Source organism: Rattus norvegicus, chromosome 18 (assembly GCF_036323735.1).
Source record: "Rattus norvegicus strain BN/NHsdMcwi chromosome 18, GRCr8, whole genome shotgun sequence".
NCBI lineage: Eukaryota > Metazoa > Chordata > Mammalia > Rodentia > Muridae > Rattus > Rattus norvegicus.
Window position 1 is genome coordinate 56,525,590 of NC_086036.1, and position 20,181 is coordinate 56,545,770.

The window sequence follows — 20,181 nt, forward strand, 5'->3', positions numbered from 1 at the left end:
AGTATTTGTCTATCACATCATGAAAGAAGCCCTGGGTTTAATTGTTGTAGGGATCTTTGTGAAATAAGCACTCTGACACCAATGAGAGTGGAAGAGAGATGATGTTACCAGTAGAGGAGAGATGATGTCACCAGTAGAAGAGAGATGATGTCACCAGTGGAAAAGAGATGATGTCACCGTGAACCGAAGCGAGGACAGCTCCTCAAAGCTTTTGATAGTGGGTCCAGTTTATGTTCTCTCATTTTATGCTCTTTTGGTTACACAAAGACAGGGTTTCTCTGTGTAGTCCTGGCTGTCCTGAAACTTGTTCTGTAGACCAGGCTGGCCTTGAACTACATAGATTCTCCTGGGATTAAAGCACCACCACCTGGCTCTAAGTTTATGCTTTTGAATCACAAGGTGGGGTGGGCAAGCAAGCAAGAAAGATTTTACAGAAGTGAACTTGGCAGTCAGCAGGTTGTTAGGGGGCAAATAGGAAGTATAAGCAGCACTTTAAATAAATCACCAAATAATTCAATAAATTAATATATAATACTAATAACAATAATAATTGGCCTTTTCTACCTTATTCTACTTCACGGTCCCCAGCATTACATAAACTTGGTGTGGTGGTGCACTCAGGAGGTGGAGGGGGGGAAGATCAGAAGTTCAGAGCCATCCTTAGCTACTTAGTGAGTTTGAGGCCAGCCTGGGTTACATGAGACCCTCTCTAAAACAACAACAAAATGCCCTTGCCACTCTAGATCCCAAGGTCTTAGTGGTTCTTTTGTCAGAGACCAAGAGCAGAGACTGAAGATCTTTCTTGCTGGGCCACAGTGTAGGCACAGATGTGGGTGATGAAACCTTGTCAGTACAGTTAAATCTCCACGGCTCCCTTTTCCAGCCTCTATTTCCTGTCTCTGTCACACTGACACCACACAGTCTGAGCCCTGGGAAGTAGAAGAGAATGGCTAAGAATCTGGGCTCCATCCATCCCTGTTTGCGTGTATGCACCTGGGCACACATCACAGTCTCCACTTGAAACACGGGAGAGGGCACACTCCTCTGAGACACTGTAAAGATCATGTAAAACATCACCAGTTATGGTTTGATCACAGTGTCCCACCAGCACAGTGATGGCGGGGTCAGCACGAGAGCCTTCACACATGGACACTGTGTAGATAGGAGCAGAGAGGACACCAAGTCTAACCTGCATCTCCAATTTGGAGATGACTTGCAGACCAGAGAGAGGGGGACTTATCTAGGCCCCCTTTCTTCCTTCATTTAAGCATGGACAAGGAGCAGAAGGGGGAGGGAAGGGGTAGACAAAGGCACTTTCCGCTTCAAAATGATTTCCTGCCTGGGAAATCGCCTGTTTCTAGAAACATCCAGAGAGCCTTATGAATCCAGAGGTCTGCCTAGAAACAAGTGATGAGGGCCCTGGCCAGCCAATGGGATCATGCAGACCTTTCTACCTGTTTGGGGAACTCCCCCTTCATCCTGCTCAGGGAGGGCAGCTTTGAGTGAGTGGGGTATTTCCAGACTTGTGGCTTTCAGTTCCACATTAGCAACGTGGGCGGAGTGACCTGCTGTGGACGAATCAGATTCCTCCCAGTATCAGCTTCAAGAGGTGATCCCGGGGCTCAAGGGTCCCAGATACACAGCAGCAGCAGCAGCAGCAGCAGCAGCAGCAGCACCAGCAGCACTTGGGGGAAAAGCTAGAGGCTAGAGTCATGGATGACCAGCGCGACCTCATCTCTAACCATGAGCAGCTGCCCATCCTGGGCCAGCGTGCTAGAGCCCCAGAAAGGTATGTGTGAGATCTAGCAGAGAGCCTTTAATTCTGGAGGGCACAGAATGCAGGCCTGGGAAGGGACACAGAGCTGAGTTGCAGGAAGGTTACCTTGAGTGGCCTCGAGTGCTGACTTTCTGAGTGCATTTTTTTTTTCTTTTGAGACAGGGTTTATCTATACAGCCCTGGAATTCTATATAGTGAAACTCACTATGTAGACTAGGCTGGCCTTGAACTGCCAGCTTCTGCCTCCCAAGAGCTGGGATCAAAGGCATGCTTTACCACACTTGGCTCTGAGTAATCTTGGACACCCCTGCGTCTGTCCTCCCCCACCCCCGTCCTCTATACAACCTGCGGAGTGCATTGTCTTCCCCTCTGTGAACCCAGGGCCTCGTTCAGGACTTGTGTTAAGAGAACCCTGGATTCACTCCCCAGAGTTTCACGATGTAAGGGGCTTCACAGGTTCTCGGAAGCCAGGCCATGACTTTAAGTCAGAAGATTTAAGACCATAGTGTTCCTCCCTTGGATTTGGTCTCCCTTTTCCTCAATAAGTCTGTTTGCTTTCCTGGTCTCTAATTTGGAAAATGCTAATTTTTCCAATGCCAATGGTCTCAGAAACCACTTCTGAGGGGAGTAGAAGTAATTACTTATAGTCTTCTTTTTATCGCTAGAAGACGTGTATGAGCCCAGATGAGCAGAGCCTCACCATACCTGAGTTCACACCTGAGACAGGATGAGCCTTTCTGTGTGTGTAGGGAAATCCAGATATCTCCTGGCTCCTCTCCCAGCCCCTAAATAACCTCAGCCTTATGCTCCCAACCCCACCCCCCAAAAAAACAAGCAGGGTTAGAATTCCCCTTCCCTCTTGTCCTGCTCCCCCAAACCCCAAGCTGCCTTTTTGCTTGTCTATGGGGAACTAAAACCAGATGTGACGTCAGCAGTTTCCAGGCAGAAAGGAGTTTGAAAGAGACTCTGGGAGATTGCCCAGGAATGGCGTTCTGGAAAGAAGGTAATCAGATGTGGATTATTAGAGTGATGGGGAGAATTCTAAGGCAACTTTTACTGCTGCCATGGGTGACCACAATAAAACCACAGCCTCTTTCTGGGTCCCACTGCTTAACAGCAATGGCAATGAGAGCAGTCGGTCTATTGGGTCCTTTCCACCGGTCCTCAGACAATGTTGATCATCAGGGTAATGATAAGAAAACTATAGACTCTATCTTAATCCTTAGAGTTACTGTAGCTAGGAGTTGGACATTTTATTATCTCCTCCTGCCTCTGCCTTTTTTTTTTTTAAAAAAAAAAAGACTGGTTTTAATATGTAACTGGGTTGGAACTCACAGTTGGCCACTGGGCTGGCCTTGAACTAGCAGAAACTTGCTTACCTCTGCCTCGTGAGTGTTGAGATGAAAGATGTGTGTCACCATGGTTGGCATTATGACACATAAGGAATTTCTGGTAAGTAACTTCTAGGTTATCTCAGCTGGTGAGTTTTGGATATAGCACTTGAACCAGGACCAGTCTGAGTCCTGTCTGGGTCCTGTATAGGCCTCATTTGTGGAGCGAGGAGGTGGGCTCTCTGATCTCAGGCCCCTCTGTCGGGGTTGTGTTCAGAGACAATGCCTCCTCATCAAATCCATGAGAATCTCCACTTTACTTCAGTTACTGCTTCTAAAACTGACCAGGCCTTAAGCTCTCAGGCCATTCCCTACAGGTTTGATTTGGGGCACTTTTGTGAACACTTCTGCCTGGCAACATATGTGTCATGCTTCCTGATAGCTCTGATTGGTTTCTGACTTTGGCCAATTACTTTTTTTTTTTTAATAACACAAGGAGGAAGTCCAAAAGAGGAAGTAAAACCAGGAGGTGGCAAGAGTTGGCACTCAATCAGAACCAAGACCCAGCCAATCTAGAGGCAGTAAGAGGCTGGATGTGATTATGGATGCCTATAATCCAGCATTTGGGAGGTGGAGGCGGGAGGATCAGGGGTTCAAGGCCAGACTCACCTACATGAGACCATCTCAGAAAAACAAAATAACAATAAATTTAATAAAAGAGGAAGGAGAGATGATGCTACACTTGACATCTAGCCTCCCGTAGGGCAGCTCTGTTATTGCTAGTGGCCTCCTGAGAGCAGTATTAGCGATAGAGAAAATGTGTGCTAGGTGTGGCAGGCGCCAAGAGTTTCATCTCCTTTGTTATTTAACAACCTCTCGTTCTAAGCTCTAACCTGTTTCGCACACAGAAGTGTTGACTTGCTCACGAGCCCAGAGCTAGACAAGCCAGGGCGCTAGTTACGGCTCTCATCTTCGATACAAACCTGTGCCCACTGGCCTTCCGAAAGAATGAAGTTTGAAAGGGGAGGACCTGTCTTCCCCAAGCTCATGTGGCAGCAGGTAGAGCTGGGACTAGATCTGAGTATGGGGTGGTAGAGAGGTTCAGGAGTCCCATGAGTCACCAAAGTAGATAAATCTGACAACCTTGAGCCCAGGTTCCATCTTCCTTCAGAAGGTCAAGAAATTGAACTTATTCTCCCTTCTGTCTGATCTTCTTTCTCCAGCCCTTGACTTAGGAGATACAGAGGGTTGGCAAGCATAGAGCCAATGAAAATTAGCCGTGTCTGTGACATCATAAGTTACCAGGCAGACAGGTTTTCTGGCGTGTCCTAAATTACACTTCCTGGTTGCTGGAATAGGCAAGATGCAAACACATCATGCTCATCATGAGGATTTCAAGTGGAGTTTGTCTTAGTCTGAGTCTGTGTTACTATAATAGAAAGCCACAGACTGGGTCATTTAAATAATTAAAAAAATCTAGAAATTTATTTCCCATAGTTACGAAGGCTGAGAGTTCCAAGATCAAGGTGCTGGCATCTAACGATGCGTTTCTTGCTGTGTTGTAAATATATGGCAGTGGAAAGACAGGAGACCAACTCCCCCTGTTAAGCTGTCGTACAGGTGTGCCTAACTCCATTCACGAAAACACTAGAATCTTAAAGGGGATGTGTTCAACAACAGCACTGACAGTTCCTCCCACCCAAGGGGTAAATGGGGGGAAGACTGGACAGGAACTCCCAGGGTCCCCAGTTAGGATCCTTATGTTCCATACCGCAACGTGTGCATGCACCCCCAAACATTACTCAGAGCCCCCAAACTGTAAGGACTCAGTGAAGTCTGAAAGTCTGGCCACCCAGGAGCAAGAGGCCTAGGCATCTATGTTGCTGTTGAATTCATCACTACAAGATGCTTCTATGGCCACAGGCAGATCTTGTTTCAAAAAAGAAAACTGTGCGGGGGTTGGGGGTGCCTTAGTTAGTAAAGTGCTGGCTACACAAGCGTGACCCCCCACAGTTTGAATCTCCATCAACTATCTGTGATCCTAGTGTTGAGGCAGTCTCGCTGAATCTTTGAGCTCTACGTTCAGTGACAGACCCAGCCTCAAAAATAAGATGGACATCTGGTCTCCACACATGCGTGGAGATGCACATGCACATGTAAACTCACACACACGCCACACACGCACACACACACACACACACACACACACACACACACACACACACACATATGTTGGAAGAGAGCCAAATCTTAGCATTGTTGGTTTAAGGGTTACTCATGTGAGACAGGAGAGAACTGGGAGACTGGTGAAGATCTGTTCTGATTTCCAGAGACTGTGGGACAGAGGGACTCTGGAGTGTGTGTGTGTGTGTGTGTGTGTGTGTGTGTGTGTGTGTGTGTGTGTGTGCGCGCGCCTGTTGCTGCTCCAGGCCCCACTTCTCCTTTTCAGATATGCGGCATCCCCAGCACACTTCCTTCCCTCTTCTCTTTAAACCTGACATCACTGCAGGGATTGGGATGGCGTAGCTGGATGAAAACCCTTCTTCCTCCCACACAGTAAATTCACCTACCTTTTTCTGCCAAGGAAAACAAACAAAATCAAATTCCCCTCCCTGCCTCCCAGGGGGGATCTGCTCCTCAGATCTCCAGAGTAGAGGGTGATGTGTTTATAAAAAGATAAAGAGAGGATGTATCCTGGGTTTCAGCACCAATGTTTGTGTTTGTAAAAGGATAAAGGGGGGATATGTTTTATGGAGGTGTGGAGGAAGGGGGTTCCTTGGTGGGTCCCCATGCTGACACATCCCTTCCCCCTGAGGGTCCAGTCACATAATGATATAGTATAGAATAGAGTTTATTCAGGGCATGGGGAGGGGAGTTAAGAGAGTAGTAGGGGCAGAGGGAGGTGGGGGTGGAGCAAGAGAGTAAGGAGGGGGCGAGCAGCCCCTTTTATAGTGTCAGGCATACCTGGCTGATGCCAGGTAATTGTGGGGGTGGAACTTAGATAGAATGCTAACAGAGGGAACTCGATACATAGATGGGACACCAAAACCGAGAGGAGGCAAGGAATTTGGCTCATTTTTCCCCTTGAGCTTGGGCCCTGGATCTGATTTCTTCCTGGGAAATACATTGGGGTCAACAGGAGTGGATGTCCTCACATGTACCTCTATAGCCAGGGTATTGGGAGGGCTTAAGTCTGAGTGGGCATACGTCCCCGCTTCCAGTCAGCCTCCGACTCTGATTCAAGCTCTTACTCCCTCCCCACAGCAATTGCAACCGTGGAGTCCTGTACACCAGTGTCTCTGTCCTGGTGGCTCTGCTCTTGGCTGGGCAGGCCACCACTGCTTACTTCCTGTACCAGCAGCAGGGCCGCCTGGACAAGCTGACCGTCACCTCCCAGAACCTGCAACTGGAGAACCTTCGCATGAAGCTTCCGAAATGTGCGTGCTCCACCTGCCCTGACCACTTCGCCGTCACAGACCTCATTTCTCTATTTAGTCCCTCCCGATACCCCGATACCCCCAACCTCTCCTCCCCTTCCCTGGGTTTCAGAGCTTAACCCCTGGGTGCCCTACTCCCTGGGACCTGGACTCATGCTGTCCTCTTTGCCCCACAGCTGCCAAACCTGTGAGCCCGATGCGCATGGCTACTCCCTTGCTGATGCGCCCACTGTCCATGGATAACATGCTCCAAGCGGTAAGGAAGGCGGCAGGAAGGAAATAATATCTGGTGTGGGCCAAGGGCAGGGGCTAAAGGGAAGGGGCCAAAGGAACAGTGTAAAGGAATCCAGGTCCTAACTGCTTGGGAGGAACAGGGCCCACCTCAGAGAGACTTACCAAAGGTGATGGAGGCCAGAGCTCTTAGGGGTTACCCTGGTTGGGAGAGGGCAAATTCCATAGCTTGCAAAGTGCTTCACCTTCCTTAGCGTCCTATAGACCCTCACCTCCTCCAAGCCTTTGGTAACAATAATGCTGTTACTCATAAATAATTACCTAATGGTACCCTATCCAGGGAAGAGCATATCAATTGGACAGTGCCAAATGGTCAGCCCTAGAAATACACAAGGTAGCATGATGCAGACTGAACAGTTTTATTAAACATATATATGTATATACATAAACATATAACATATGCAAGCAAGAGGACATGGAGGCAGGAAGGGCGTGAGGAGGGGTGATGCTGCCCTGTCAGGAGGTGGCAGATCTGAGCTGGTGAGTGCAAGGACCTGACTCTTACTAGACTCTAGCTGCCAGTCCTTGGAGTCCCGGTAACCCCGTTCTTTTACCACAGCCCGTGAAGAATGTTACCAAGTATGGCAACATGACCCAGGACCACGTGATGCACCTGCTTACGGTGAGTATCAGGGCCAGCAGGCAGCCTCCTGGTTCACATGGGACCCCGACCCTCACTCACATGCTAGCCTCCCTGTAAACTCAACACATGCTCAGCCCAAGGAATACAGGTGGTCCTTCACGCTGCATATAGTCCAGCTGCTCCCGCCTTTGAGATAAGAATCTGTGTAGTCCTGGAACTGGCTGTGGAGCAGGTTGGCCTTGAACTCACAATTTGCCTGCCTCTGCCTCCCAGTGCTAGGATTAAAGGTGTGCATTTCTAGGCCAGGTTCCAGCCGCCTCACTTCTGAGGAGTTAAAATTAAGGTCCAAGTCTTGGATGTGACTCGGCCATGATACCATGTTCTCCTTCCCAAATTAATACTGCGCATGCCTGCTCTGGGCCAGGACTGTGCGTGGCTCTTGGTCTATAACAGGGAACAATTTTAATAGACGAGTGGCCAGGTGATAAGGAGAAGGGCAGCTGGCCGTGTGAGGACAGCAGAGGACACAGTCACAGGGAAAAAGCTGGAGGTGCTGCTTCAGCTCCTGACCCTGACAGGAGCTCCATAGCTGGGTGCCCCTCACCCCTATTCTCCAACACTGAGGCCAGGGTCTGGGCTTGGTGTGGGTAAAATCCATGCCTCAGAACGAAGGCCTGGGAACATGGGGTGCACATTTCCCCTTACCTATCCTGTGTTCTTTGTAACCTCCCTTGCCCTGCCACTCTGCAGAAGTCTGGACCCGTGAACTACCCACAGCTGAAGGGGAGCTTCCCGGAGAATCTGAAGCACCTTAAGAACTCTATGAATGGTCTGGACTGGAAGGTAAACAGCCTCTGCTGGAATCGCCTCTTCCCACAGTAGCCTCAGGACTAGAACGAAGCAAAGGGTGGGCCAGAGGAGCTGTTCTCGGGAAGCTACCGAGGGCCTTCTAACATTCATGATACCCCCGTGGGTCTTTAAGAGGCACCGAGGCTGCAGCTGGACTCCCCCAAGTTTGTAATCAGGGTAGAGCCCGGAAGGGTAGGCTGTTGACTCCTGACCCTGACCATCCACCTCTCTTCTCCTTAGGTCTTTGAGAGCTGGATGAAACAGTGGCTGTTGTTTGAAATGAGCAAGAACTCCCTGGAGGAGAAGCAGCCCACCCAGACTCCACCTAAAGGTACCAGGATGGGAACTTCAGCCTGCCTGTTGCAGTGTCCCATTCTCTCAGCTCACGCTTTCTTTTCTTGTCTGTTCCTTCAAGGTTTGGAAACCTTTATATCTTGTCTGTGGGTCTGTTCTTTCACACACATGTCCAGAGTACAGAGGCCTCTAGTCTCTGTCTTGGAGCAAAACCAACTCAAAACGGACCAGGCAGGAATGCCCCCATCAGTACATAAACATGAAGAGGCAGAGGGCCACAGTGTCAGTTCGTGTCCAGACAGAGCCCTGGGCGCCTCTCATCTCACCAGCAATGCCAGCATTTAGGAGGCTTGGACATCAAGCACTGGGGAATACCTTGGCTTTACCTTGCTGCTGTCTCAAAGTTGCTGTTCAGTGCTGGACAAGCCTGTCCCACCAGGCTTCTGTGTCCCACAAGTGGAAGGCTAGAGGTCCATATTGCCCTAGACCTCAGTTTCTCCAATATATAGACACACCTTATATGCGATCTCAATTTCTAACTAATGTTTGAATTCCCTCTCTAGCGTCTCCAACAAATGGCAGCCCCCGTTTCTACTTGGGTTATCCTAGTAAAGGTCAGATTCTCAGAAGTGGCCCCATTACTGTCCTTCCAAAACCAGAATCACAGGTGCAATTGTAAGCAGTAACAAAACCCAAGTGCTAGAATAATTACACACTGGGACAAAAGACGCCTATAGCTCTGCTTTTCCTCTTTTTGGATCTAACAAGTTTCAGACTTGGGCCTCAGTTTTCTCATCTATGCTATGGGCACAATAAGGAAAGCAACTTGGATAGGCTTAACCCATGGCAGTGGTGTGTGGGTCTCTGCTCTGCTCAGATCCTGGCCCAGAGCCCACTCACTCACTGTCTTCATCATGCCTTCAGTATTGACCAAGTGCCAGGAAGAAGTCAGCCACATCCCTGATGTCCACCCGGGGGCGTTCCGTCCCAAGTGTGATGAGAACGGTAACTATATGCCACTCCAGTGCCATGGGAGCACTGGCTACTGCTGGTGTGTGTTCCCCAACGGCACTGAGGTCCCTCACACCAAGAGCCGCGGGCGCCATAACTGCAGTGGTAAGCAGGGGCCACTATGTCAGTGACCTAAAGGACTAGGAAACTCTAGGAAGGCTGAGGGTCCAAAGATCCCTCCCAGTATACATGGGGTCAGGACATGGGTTGGTTGTGCCCTGGGAACATCCACTGTCAGTCATGCACGCACGCATCTGCCCCTTTCTCCACACGGGCACTCCTGTGTGTCCTTCTGTCTCCTCGAGTTCTCCGCACGCTGTCCTACACTGGAGTCCCACAGACCCACCCATCTCACTGTACCCCGCTCCTCCTTTGCCAAGCTCAAGGCCATACCCGAATGGGAAAGAGGCCTTTAGGTACAATGGCAATGGTGTGTGTCTGTGTGTGTCGGGGTAAGGATATCAGATGAACCTAATGCTTCCTTTGCAGAGCCACTGGACATGGAAGACCCATCTTCTGGCCTGGGAGTGACCAAGCAGGATATGGGCCAAAGTAAGCGGGCCCACAGAGGGGGTCACCCCCACACACACTCTGGTGGTGCAGTGTGACACTGGGCTACTCGTCACTATCACCGGGGTGGTTTTTACAGAATGGGCTGGTGGCTGGAAGCAGGGACAATGGAGGGCTTGACTGCTCTACAGTTCTAAGAGATTGGGAGGAGGTGGGGACAACAAACTGATAACCCAGATGTATCAACTTGTGTTTCTCTTCCTTCCCAGTGTTCTTGTGAAGACAGAAGCCAGCTCTGCACGGCGGCAGCTCCCCTGCTCCTCAGCCCTTCTTACACTCCCTAACATCACACCCCATTTCCCGTCTTCCTGCACCCTGGGGCTTGAGACTGGTATCTGCTTCACCGTCCCTGGACACAACAAATGAAACCGGAACAGAATGAGAACACTGGAGGGAGGGCCTTGCTGCCTACCCCCATCTAAGGGACCCCCATTTCTGACCCATTAGCAGTCTTTAATGTGGGGCTCTGAGATCTAGGCCCACTGACAGGGATAGGGGATGCCCTACCCTTAATCTAGGCTGGATACATTTGCTGTCTTCTCAAGGAAGAGGCCAAGCCCTCCCAGCAACCCTTCCTCATGTCCTGCCGACGCCCCTGGGATCCCTGCTCAGCCAAGCTTGTCAGCAGCCTGTAGGACCATGGTTCACGTGACAATAAAAGGTAGAAGGTAGAACATTCTTGCTTCTGTCTCTTCATTTGGGATCCAACTAAGGCCAAGGACAACCTTAAATCTAGTCATCTAGGAACACGGGCCTGAGGGGCCTGGGAAGCTGGGCCTCAGACACACTTGGTGTCTGCTTAACATTCAGAAAGAAACAGATTCTTGCTCAGTTTTAAAAGCACATCTCATCACGTCCCACCCTCTATTCCTCATGTCCCCAATTCCATTTCTGGACTAAGGACGTGTAAGTGTGATGACAGATGGCAGTGGACACAGGGGCCTGGTGTCAGGAATGGACACAAGTGGGGGCTGCCACCAGCTGGGTGTCTGTGCAGGCCCCGAGGCTACTCGGCCCCAGCCCATTGTCACTGGAAAAGGGAGCAGATCCCTTACCACCCAGGACTCCGAAATGAGCCTTAAGGATGTCGTTCCATTTTTAAGTTTAAAAGACTTCAGTGAGTCAGCAGAGCCAAGGAGATGCTCTCTGTATTCTGATCTAGACCTGCACCCCACACTTTGATCCACGCTTGTAAATGGGTCCGTGCCAGGTGTGGTGTGTCCTAAGGCTCTGAGCACAGGGTCCCCAAGACATCCAGCCCACTCCTCTGTACTGTCTTGTTGAGGTGAATTATCCCAACACACAGTTCAGCTCTGCTCACTTCTTGCCATCGCCAGCCCAAAACTGTCCCCCGGATAGAGGAATTCCCCACTTCCCATGCCAACCACCACTGTTCGCCACCCCACATCGTAATTCCTAGTTTCCAAAGGCCCCCTGCTCACCTGTGCCATCCACCGGGTACCTGACCCACCTTCAGTTCCTCTTACTGCTTAGAGGCCATCTCCTTCAGGGAGCTCTCGCTGTATCAGCTCCCTCCCTGGGAAGCTTCACTGAGCAAACTGTCCTACTCATAGGACCTAGGGCCTTGGCATGCAGTCAGGAAGGAACCCTGAGTGCTGGCCTGTGTGTGTCCAGGGTCACTATATTGTCTGTCCTAAGTCGTCAATAACAGTCCAAGTCCCAGATTCACGGGGAGTGAAAACCTTTATATTTAAAGTCTTTTATTTTGAGTTCTTTTTTAAAAAAACAAAACAGTTGGAAAAACTGATGGAACAAGGCCTCAGGATAAGTCAGGGATCCAGGGTATGGGATGAACCACACACAGGACCTTGCTGAGTCTGCAGAATAATGTGGAGGGAGGTCCCGAGGCCTCTGCGCATGTTGATTTGAAGGGGGAGAGGCAAGTCACTTAAAAAAATATATATACTGTACACATCTCATGTAGTACTCAGAGGGGGCGTGTTCTTGTCTCACTTCCTCCTGGAACTGCGGCTTCCCTGCAGGCTCACTGGCTTGGCTAGCAGCAACGCCAGCCATCACCTTCTGCCGAGGGAGGGCAAATTAAAAAGTCCAGTCCCAACTCACAGTGCCCAGAGGTCAGAGGCCTGGGGATGGTCACGCTCTGCCAAGACTCTAGGAGAAGAAAACAAACCAGGCTTTGGTCAGCTTTCCTGACCCCTTTTTCTCCACAAAAGGGAACAAAACCAAGGGAGGGGCACCAGCTCCTTAGCCAGTAGACTCGTTCAGGGTGGACCCTTTGCATGTTGCTGCGGTATCTACAGTCCCAGACCTGAGGAAGGGAGTCTCTCTCCAACTCCCTCCTACTGGGCCTACCTAGCTGCCCAGAAAGGTTGGACGCAGTCAAGTACCTGTTCTATGCGCTGCCTGGCCCTCACACAGCAGGCTCGGCTGTCTTCTTCTGTGGGGAGAGAAGGACAATAAGCTATCAGTTCTGTGGGTTCCCCTTACCACCGCTGTCCCACAGGTCCAGGACAGGGCTCCCTGGAGGCAGGGGTGGTACCTCATGGGCTCTCTAAGGATCCACACTCCTGTAAGTGTAAGGATCCAGACCTGCTGCTACCAGCCCTGGCTAAACAGTCTCTGATCCCATGAAGCAGACAGTTGTTTCTTCAGTGGGCTCCCCACTGACCAGGACATGGAGGTCAGGCACTTTCTCACCTGAAAGCTGCCTGCAGAGGTCTCCCCCACCACCCGTCCCCAGCTCTTCCTCACATGGTCCGTTAGGACCTGGGACTGGAGAGGTGGCGTGGACCCAGTGTTGGAAGGGGAAGAGTTTAAATTCCTGACCCAGACCCCTCCGGTACACAATCTACCTTCTTCTTTTTCTTCTTCTGGACCGGTGAGGCAGAGTCCTTGGCTGGGGTCTTTTTTCCTTTTTTCTTTTCCTTTTTTTCCTTGTCTTTTTTTTCTGAGGGAAGAAAGTGAGCCTCCTGAGCAATAGATTTTGATGGGCCAGCTGTCAGGAGGCCCAAGACAGCTCCCAGCTCCTACACCACAGGGAAGCAGGCCCTGATGGGGCCAGGATACCGTCCATGTGCCTAGCTCCATTCTTCCTGTCTGTGGACTACACAGACTGGCCTCAATACTAGCTATGCAAGTTCTCTACCACTGAGCTACATATCTATATATAGCATGGTGGTGTGCCCTTTTAATCTCAGCACCCGAGAGGCAGAGGCAGGTGGATTTCTGTAAGTTCGAGGATAGCCTGTTCTACATACTAAGTTCCAGGCTGGTCAAGGCTACACAGGGAGGCCCTGTCCAAGCCAAGACTGAAGAGGGGACCGCCCAGCACTGGCGGCCTTTCCTTCTCAGAGCCTGTTTTCCATTTAGAAAATGGAACCAGAACTCTGCCAGGGCAACTTGGAAGCCCCGCTAGTGCAGGTTCCGGCAGAAGGGTAACAAATGGGTGTTTTCACTGAAGAACTGAATCCTAGAGTAAAGATGGGCTCTGGATAAGTACACAGGACAGTGCACACCCCTGGGACTGGCCGTGGACTCTGCTACTGACAGGCCGGAGCAGAGAGCTCCCTGTTCCTCATCTTGTGGAGTTGGGGTTGAGTTTGTTTTCCAAAAGCCCGAGGCTAAGTGCTGGGCACTGTGAGGAGCTGTGGGAGCAGGGCCAGCTCTATAATTTACTTTGCCACCGGATGCCTGCCACTCTGGACAAAGCACTTCCTGGGCGCTTGTCCCTTGTGGAAGGAATAAGATAGAGACGGCCACAGCGCATGCACCGGAAGCAGTCACTTACTCTTACTGGATTTCTTCTTTTCCTTCTTGCTCTTCGGGTCACTCTGCTCTCCACTCTCAAGCTTTATCCCCAGCTTGCCTTCGGGCTTCTCCTTGGCTCCTTGGGGGACAGGAGACCCCTTCCCCTTGCCACCAGCACTCCCTTTGTTTAGTTTTGATTTTGCCTTGGAAGTCCTGGAGGCCTTTTCTGGGGAACCAGCACTTGTCCCAGCCGCAAGCTGCTGCTTCTTCTTCTTGTTCTTTGGGGCCCCAGCTTCTACCTGGTCCCCTGATAGTTTCCGTTTCTGGCCCTTCTTTCCACTCTCCTTGATGGCCTCGGTGGCCTTCTGCCTTTCCTGCTCCAGCAGTTCTGTCAGGACCTTCATCACAGAGGCCTGCACCTGTGCCTCACTCAGGGGCCAGGGCTGCTCCAGGAGGCGCTGGGTGATGCTGTTCGGCAGTGTCTGTGCCGGGGCTGGTGAGCTCAAGGTGCTCTTCTTGGGCTTCTTGGGCTTCTGAGGTGTGGATCCTGAGGAGGCCTCTTTCCTACCTGTGGATCACAGGTCTTAGTGGTCACAGGTCTGAAAAGCTGAGGGACAAACTTGCACAATATATGAGAACTGGGGGCAGGGTGTGTGTGTGTGTGTGTGTACACTTTACAACTGCGTAAGTGGGAAACTGAGGTCCAGGTCACTCTGCTCCATCTACCTCCTATGCTTAGGCAAAAGCCTTACCCAAGTTCCATCTGCGGATCGACAGAGACCCCAGAGTGCTAAAGAGAGGGCCTGAAGTCTGCTAATGAGACCATACACACACACACAGAGACACACACAGAGACACACACAGAGACACACACAGACACACAGACACACAGACACACACACACACACACACCAGGTGGGACACGAGTGACTCTTGTTCTAGGACTGCCTTTATCAATTTAGTGTAGGGTTTTGACCAGCCAAGCTGTTTCCCACTGTAAAGCAAGAAGCTAGACACGCAATGGTGAACTATGTGGATTCTAATACACGAGAAGGTCCTATAGACCAATGCTCAGCTCCTGTCTGTGGACACACAGTAGGACCTTAGTCCATCAAGGCTGGGGCAAGAGGCAGATTGGGGGACCTCTGAGTATGCTGTGTATGCATGCGGTGGCTGACTAAGCAGGTTTACTGCCTGCCAGAGTGGCTTCTGGTACAGCCTTTGTTTAGAATTTTTCTACGCCTCTGCTTGCCTTTGATAATTGTGTGCTGACTACACGTGTAAAAAAAAACCTTCCACAGCCCCCTCGAAAACGTCTCCTTGTCGCTTGCACCCGCCTCTCACATAGACAAGAACACTGGGGAAGAAAGTGAGCAACAACTCCGCCCCTGACCCAGCACCGGGACGCTGAAGTCACCGGCCCAGAGCTTTGGCCTGGCACCCCTTCTAGCTTCCCAGGCCACAGAAGGCTTACATGTTGGGCTCAGGGGTTAAACCCTAGCAGTGTTTGCCTGGAGGAGAAACTGACAGAGTGGGGTGGGGAGTGGGATTGGGGTGTTATGTAAGGCAGGGGTGTGGGCACTTGACAGTCCCCTCCCCTGGGTCCCTCCAAATGTCATGTGACAATTTTCTTTATGTTATGCTTTTGACCAGGCACGGTGGCATTACTCTTGCCTTGTGTGGTTAAGACAAAGGGGCCTAGGTGGTCAGGAGTTGTCAAGGCTGCAGAGTGAGTCAGAGCAGCCCCTGGAGGCCAGTGCATCATCTAGGGTCTCTTCTATGTACTGAATCCTCTAAACAAGGCTGCTGGCTTAGTCTGAGTCATTCTGAGTCCCTATACCCAGTACTGAGAAGTCAGTACAGACAAATGGAGGCCAAGGCCTCCTCCACAAGCCCAGAGAAGTAACTCCAAATGGGTGGGTATACCTGCTCCCAGGCTGCCTAGAGCTGGCCACCTAGGCCTGGGCGCCAGCCTCATTTGAGGTACTGCCAGCTCTCAGAGGACCCCAGAGGCTCCAACATGAGAGACTCTGATGGGACACAGACAAATGTTGGTGGCACTGTTGCTGCCGATGGCTAGCAGGGACCAGCCTTGCCTCTCCATGTCCTGCTGTCCCCTACTCACCGGTTTTACGGAGTGTGGTGTCTGCAGTGGAGTCTTGGGATTTTGATTTCTGCTTGCCATCTGGGTTATCTTTGGTGGCTGGAGCAGAGGAAACCAAGGGGTTGGCGTCTGGCCTAGGAGTAGCTTTTGAAGGCTGGGAATTGGCCACAGTTAAGCCGGGAGTCACATAACCTGAGAGGAGAGACTGAAGAAGTCCAGTGTGAAAGACGCAGTGCGCCCCTAGCCATACTCCAGGGGCAAGGCCTGCTCAAGGGCATCAAGCGTATGAGGGGCACACTGAGCCCACAGGGAATATCGGTGTGGGCCTCCCAAACTACGTGAGTTAACGCACACTAAGGTGCATTAAAGGGGACTTTTGCATTGCCAATGGACTATTACCATCATGGAAAATCAATACCTTGGGCTGGTAAGATGGTTCAGCGGGTAAAGGCGCTTGCCACACGAGCCGACAGACCTCCCCATGCACCTGGCCCCCACACGCCCACTTCCCACAGAGGAGGAACTCACTAGCCTGTCCTGTACAGGGAAGAGCCTTAAGAGAGACTAAGAAGTAGTCTTCTCTGGTCATGTCTTAGAATCCATCTGGATCTCTCCCCTGGGCCCCAGAGCACGGGGCGAGGCTCTATCCGATTGATTAGGGGAAACCCACTGGCAGGACCTTACCGAGGCCCCTGGCAATGGGAGTCTAGACATTCTATCCAAGGGGTGGCTCAAGCCTAAAGCTGCAGCTCCAAGCTCCAGCCCTCACTCAGGCAAGTGTTACCTGTGAGGGGGCCACCATCTCGTCGTCGCTGGATTCTGTAGGGGTCTCCTCTACCACAGTTTCCTTCTGGGAAGCGTCTGGATCTAGTGTGGAAGCAGAGGTTTCCTATTGAGTGTTGAGTCCCTGGCTGCCTGGTTAATCAGGCTCGGCAGAGTCCCCCAGGAAGCCTTGGAGGCCTGGGTCTCTCTATGTTCCTCATCCTCCTGTATGAAGCCTCCTGTTTTCACCCATGCTATCTGAAGCACCTGGCCTGACACATGGGAATGGCATAACTTCCCCTTCTGGTTCCTGAGGCTCCCGCTTCTCTGCTTTCCCCTGTATAGTCCTCGGACTTGGGGCCTTCAATAACGGGAGCTTGATACTAAGAAGCTGCCAGCTGTCACACAGCAGTCAGGTCTTTGAAGTCCGTGACATCGTGGTCACCCCAGGGGATAAACAAGCCCAGAGCCTACAGTTCTACCAGGCTGTCTCATCCCTTGCCCTCTCCTCCGGGAGTCCTCACCCAGCCTTTGGGACGACTTGGACATCTGGGGTCTCTTGGCATCCTCCTCGCTCTCTGAAGAGGTGTCACTGCTGTCCTCTGAGCTCCTGGGGGCTTTGGGGTAGCCTGGGGTAAGCTGCTGCTTCTCAGCAAGTTTGGGGTCCCCCAGCTTGTTGGTGGTTTTGGACTGGGCAGGTGTGCTCTGGGGAAGCGTCACGGGGAGTGCTTCCATGGCACTGCTGATCTAGTTTGGTAAAGACAGAGTACAAGCGAAGTTACAGTGAGAGGGACGAGACAGGCCAGGCTCCACATGGGAAGTACCTCATGGCTTCCCATGACTTTTCCCATTGTGTTCTAGAACCACAGCTCCTCATCACGTACCAGCCCACTGAAGCCCAGGGAGGTAAAGTAAGGGCTGGTGGCTGGACACACAACCATGCTAGCCTTTCACTGAGTTGGGCAGAAAGAACCCAGCCACATAATGTGGAAGGAGAGTGGGGTCAATATGGTCCACACAGGTCCTCAAACACAAGTACCTAAAGGCTGATGGGACTCACACACATATGCCGGCAGGCCAGCACACAGGCTCATGTTGAAGCTGTGAGTAAAATTCAGGAGTTGTCGGGAAGCCTTCTGTCTTTTAATGTGACCGGGCCTCACCAATTAGGCTAGGCTGGCTGGTTAATGCGCCCCAGTATTGGGATTATAAACTCCTGCCACTGGGCCTGGCTTTCCCTGTGGTTACGGGAGAATGAACTCAGGTCCTCATGCTTGCACAGCAAGTGCTTTACACCTGAGCTACCCACTCTCCTAAGCTAACTCCCCCCCCCCATCCCCCCATGCCTACTGGCTTTTTAAGAAAGAACTTTCAGCATCAGCGGGAGAGACGCAGAGTCTCTCTTACCCACTGATAGTACGAGGATGCTCTGAGACCCATAGATTCTCAGAACAGCATCCGTGCCATTCTGAGCCAGAAATGCCTGGCATGAGTAAAGAGGCAGGGAGGCTCAAGCAAGAGGAGCCCTGAGGCCGAGGTGGAGGACTGAGGAGCAATCACAGATGGAAAGATGGGTACCAGGTGATGAGCTATTGCTTTGTTCTCTGGAGGCAGTGGAGCTCCAACTCCAGTGGCCATCGCCTGCCTCCTCTGGTACGGGTCCCTAGCCAGGCAGTCCCCTCAGGGCACCCAGCCTTCTCATCTCGCTAGCAGTCAGGAAGAGCACATAGACAATAGACGAGCCTTTGCTAAACCTCCCATAGCTACAGACACGTACGTGCAGTCCAAGTATGGCCTGACCCCCTTGCTACTTCATCGTACCTGCCCTACGCGGATCACCTATGGTTCTAGAACCGCTGGGTTCCCTTCCTGCAGGGCAGGCTCTGCTCACGTTCTCAGAGAAGCTTCCCTGTTCCCTTTTTCTAAAGCAGGTCACCTATTATTCTCTGTTCTGTCCCTTTGCGACACCCAGCAGTTGGTGACAGCTAATTTATGCTGCTTTCCTCTGTTTAACGCTGTATCTCTGCTGGCTTAGGAGCTCCCTGAGGGTCTTCTACCTGCTGCAGTCTCAGTGCCCAGCAAGGCAGATGCTCAGCACCTTCTTACTGCCCACCGGTTCACACAGTCAGCGGCCCGATGCTCTTTTCAGGCTAGTTTGTGAAGCACCCAGGAACAGGGAGGCACAGCAGCCTCCCAAAGCTAGGAGGGGCTTCAGCACAGTGTTCTCCTGCCCCTCAGGGTGTTGGGTGAGCAATGGACTCTTCCCTCACATTAACAAACCCCATTAGGCCTACAGAGCAATGAACTTGGAATTGGAGGGCCCAGGTTCTGGCTGGGACCAACCCAGGTGGGATCTATTTAAACACTGTCCACTAGTCTTACACTAGATATTAATAATGCACTGAAACGTGGTGGCTAGGAGGAAATGGTAGGGTCACTTCCATTCCAATGCTGAGAGGCAAGCAACTCATAGTCACAGTTTCAGCATTTCAAAGCCAGGAGGAAGAGAACTAACCCACAGTCCGCCAGGCTGGGAAGACAGGGATTCCACTTGCCTTTGGACTACCAGCCTGCTCTTCCGGACAGCACCATGGGGATTTGGGAGCTTGCTCCAGGCCTTCATGACAGTGCCAGGGGGCTGGGAGCAAGCCACTGACTGGCATGCAACCTGATGGCACACATCAAGGCAGCAGAGAGTGACCCTACCACAGCCCTGTCTTACCCGACAGTACCTGAGTGGACGCTGTCTTTGGTTTCTTGCCTTTTGGCATCCGACTAGACTGCTCACTCTTGCTGGGTTGGGCGGCTGTTTGTGAGAGGGCTGTGGGCGTAGTCACATTGGTTCTGATGGCTGAAATGTAGGAGAGGGGGCACGTCGGGATACAGAAGTCCAATGATTCCCCAGCAAGGAATTACCAGACTACCCTTCCCGTAGCCCTGTGCTGAGCTTAGGAATGAAGCATAAGAGGGATGGCTTCCCCAAACCTTCCAGGCAGCAGCTGTCACCATGTCATTTGATAAGGCTCATGGCCTTCAAATGGCTGCTGTGGCAGTGACTCCAAGCCTCATCTTCTTCCTCTTAGGTGGGCTACTACTCCTAAGGAACATGCTGGGCCACAGTGAGACTGCTTACAGTCAGGACTCAGTGGGAGAGCTGTTGGGTGCTGAGGGAGATGTTTATCACAGCCCAACGTGATCTCATGCCCCCACTATGCACTAGCCAAATAAACAGTAGGAATCCTGCTGGCCATACTTAACGACAGAAATGTCAGCATCCTAATATATAACCGAAGATATTTACGCTACCAGAGGGCCTTGCCACATACAAATACACTCGTTCACCTTAGGTTCTGGGACGAGAACAAGTATAAATGTTACCCACCTTCTTTTTCTATGCTAAGGGGGTGGAAGCTCACTGCCAGGCTAATAGTGCACCCCACCAG

At 51.4% G+C, this 20,181-nt stretch overlaps 2 protein-coding genes across 3 annotated transcripts in view; one reads left to right on the forward strand and one right to left on the reverse strand.

Moving 5' to 3' along the window:
• Positions 1–1,481: 1,481 nt before the first annotated feature.
• Positions 1,482–10,817, forward strand: Cd74 (CD74 molecule). 2 transcript variants are annotated; one of them, XM_006254761.5, is made up of 9 exons: positions 1,482–1,789; positions 6,373–6,545; positions 6,722–6,801; positions 7,396–7,458; positions 8,170–8,262; positions 8,509–8,599; positions 9,487–9,678; positions 10,063–10,125; positions 10,353–10,817. In XM_006254761.5, exons 1-9 carry the CDS (start codon positions 1,713–1,715, stop codon positions 10,361–10,363), a joined length of 843 nt encoding a protein of 280 aa, XP_006254823.1. In that variant the 5' UTR covers positions 1,482–1,712; the 3' UTR covers positions 10,364–10,817. The 2 variants fall into 2 exon arrangements, with proteins under 2 accessions (XP_006254823.1, NP_037201.1); NM_013069.2 differs by lacking the exon at positions 9,487–9,678 and having other exon boundaries at positions 1,617–1,789.
• A 1,030-nt stretch (positions 10,818–11,847) lies between these two features.
• Positions 11,848–20,181, reverse strand: part of Tcof1 (treacle ribosome biogenesis factor 1) — a 33,291-nt gene continuing 24,957 nt past the window's right edge. Inside the window, exons 19-26 of the mRNA NM_001395127.1 lie at positions 19,471–19,589; positions 17,263–17,485; positions 16,761–16,843; positions 15,998–16,181; positions 13,913–14,440; positions 12,978–13,072; positions 12,513–12,562; positions 11,848–12,276 (exon numbers count right to left, since the gene is read on the reverse strand). Of these exons, the coding sequence (NP_001382056.1) occupies positions 12,536–12,562; positions 12,978–13,072; positions 13,913–14,440; positions 15,998–16,181; positions 16,761–16,843; positions 17,263–17,485; positions 19,471–19,589 (1,259 nt within the window). The 3' untranslated portion in view covers positions 11,848–12,276; positions 12,513–12,535. The remainder of the gene's footprint in view (positions 12,277–12,512; positions 12,563–12,977; positions 13,073–13,912; positions 14,441–15,997; positions 16,182–16,760; positions 16,844–17,262; positions 17,486–19,470; positions 19,590–20,181) is intronic.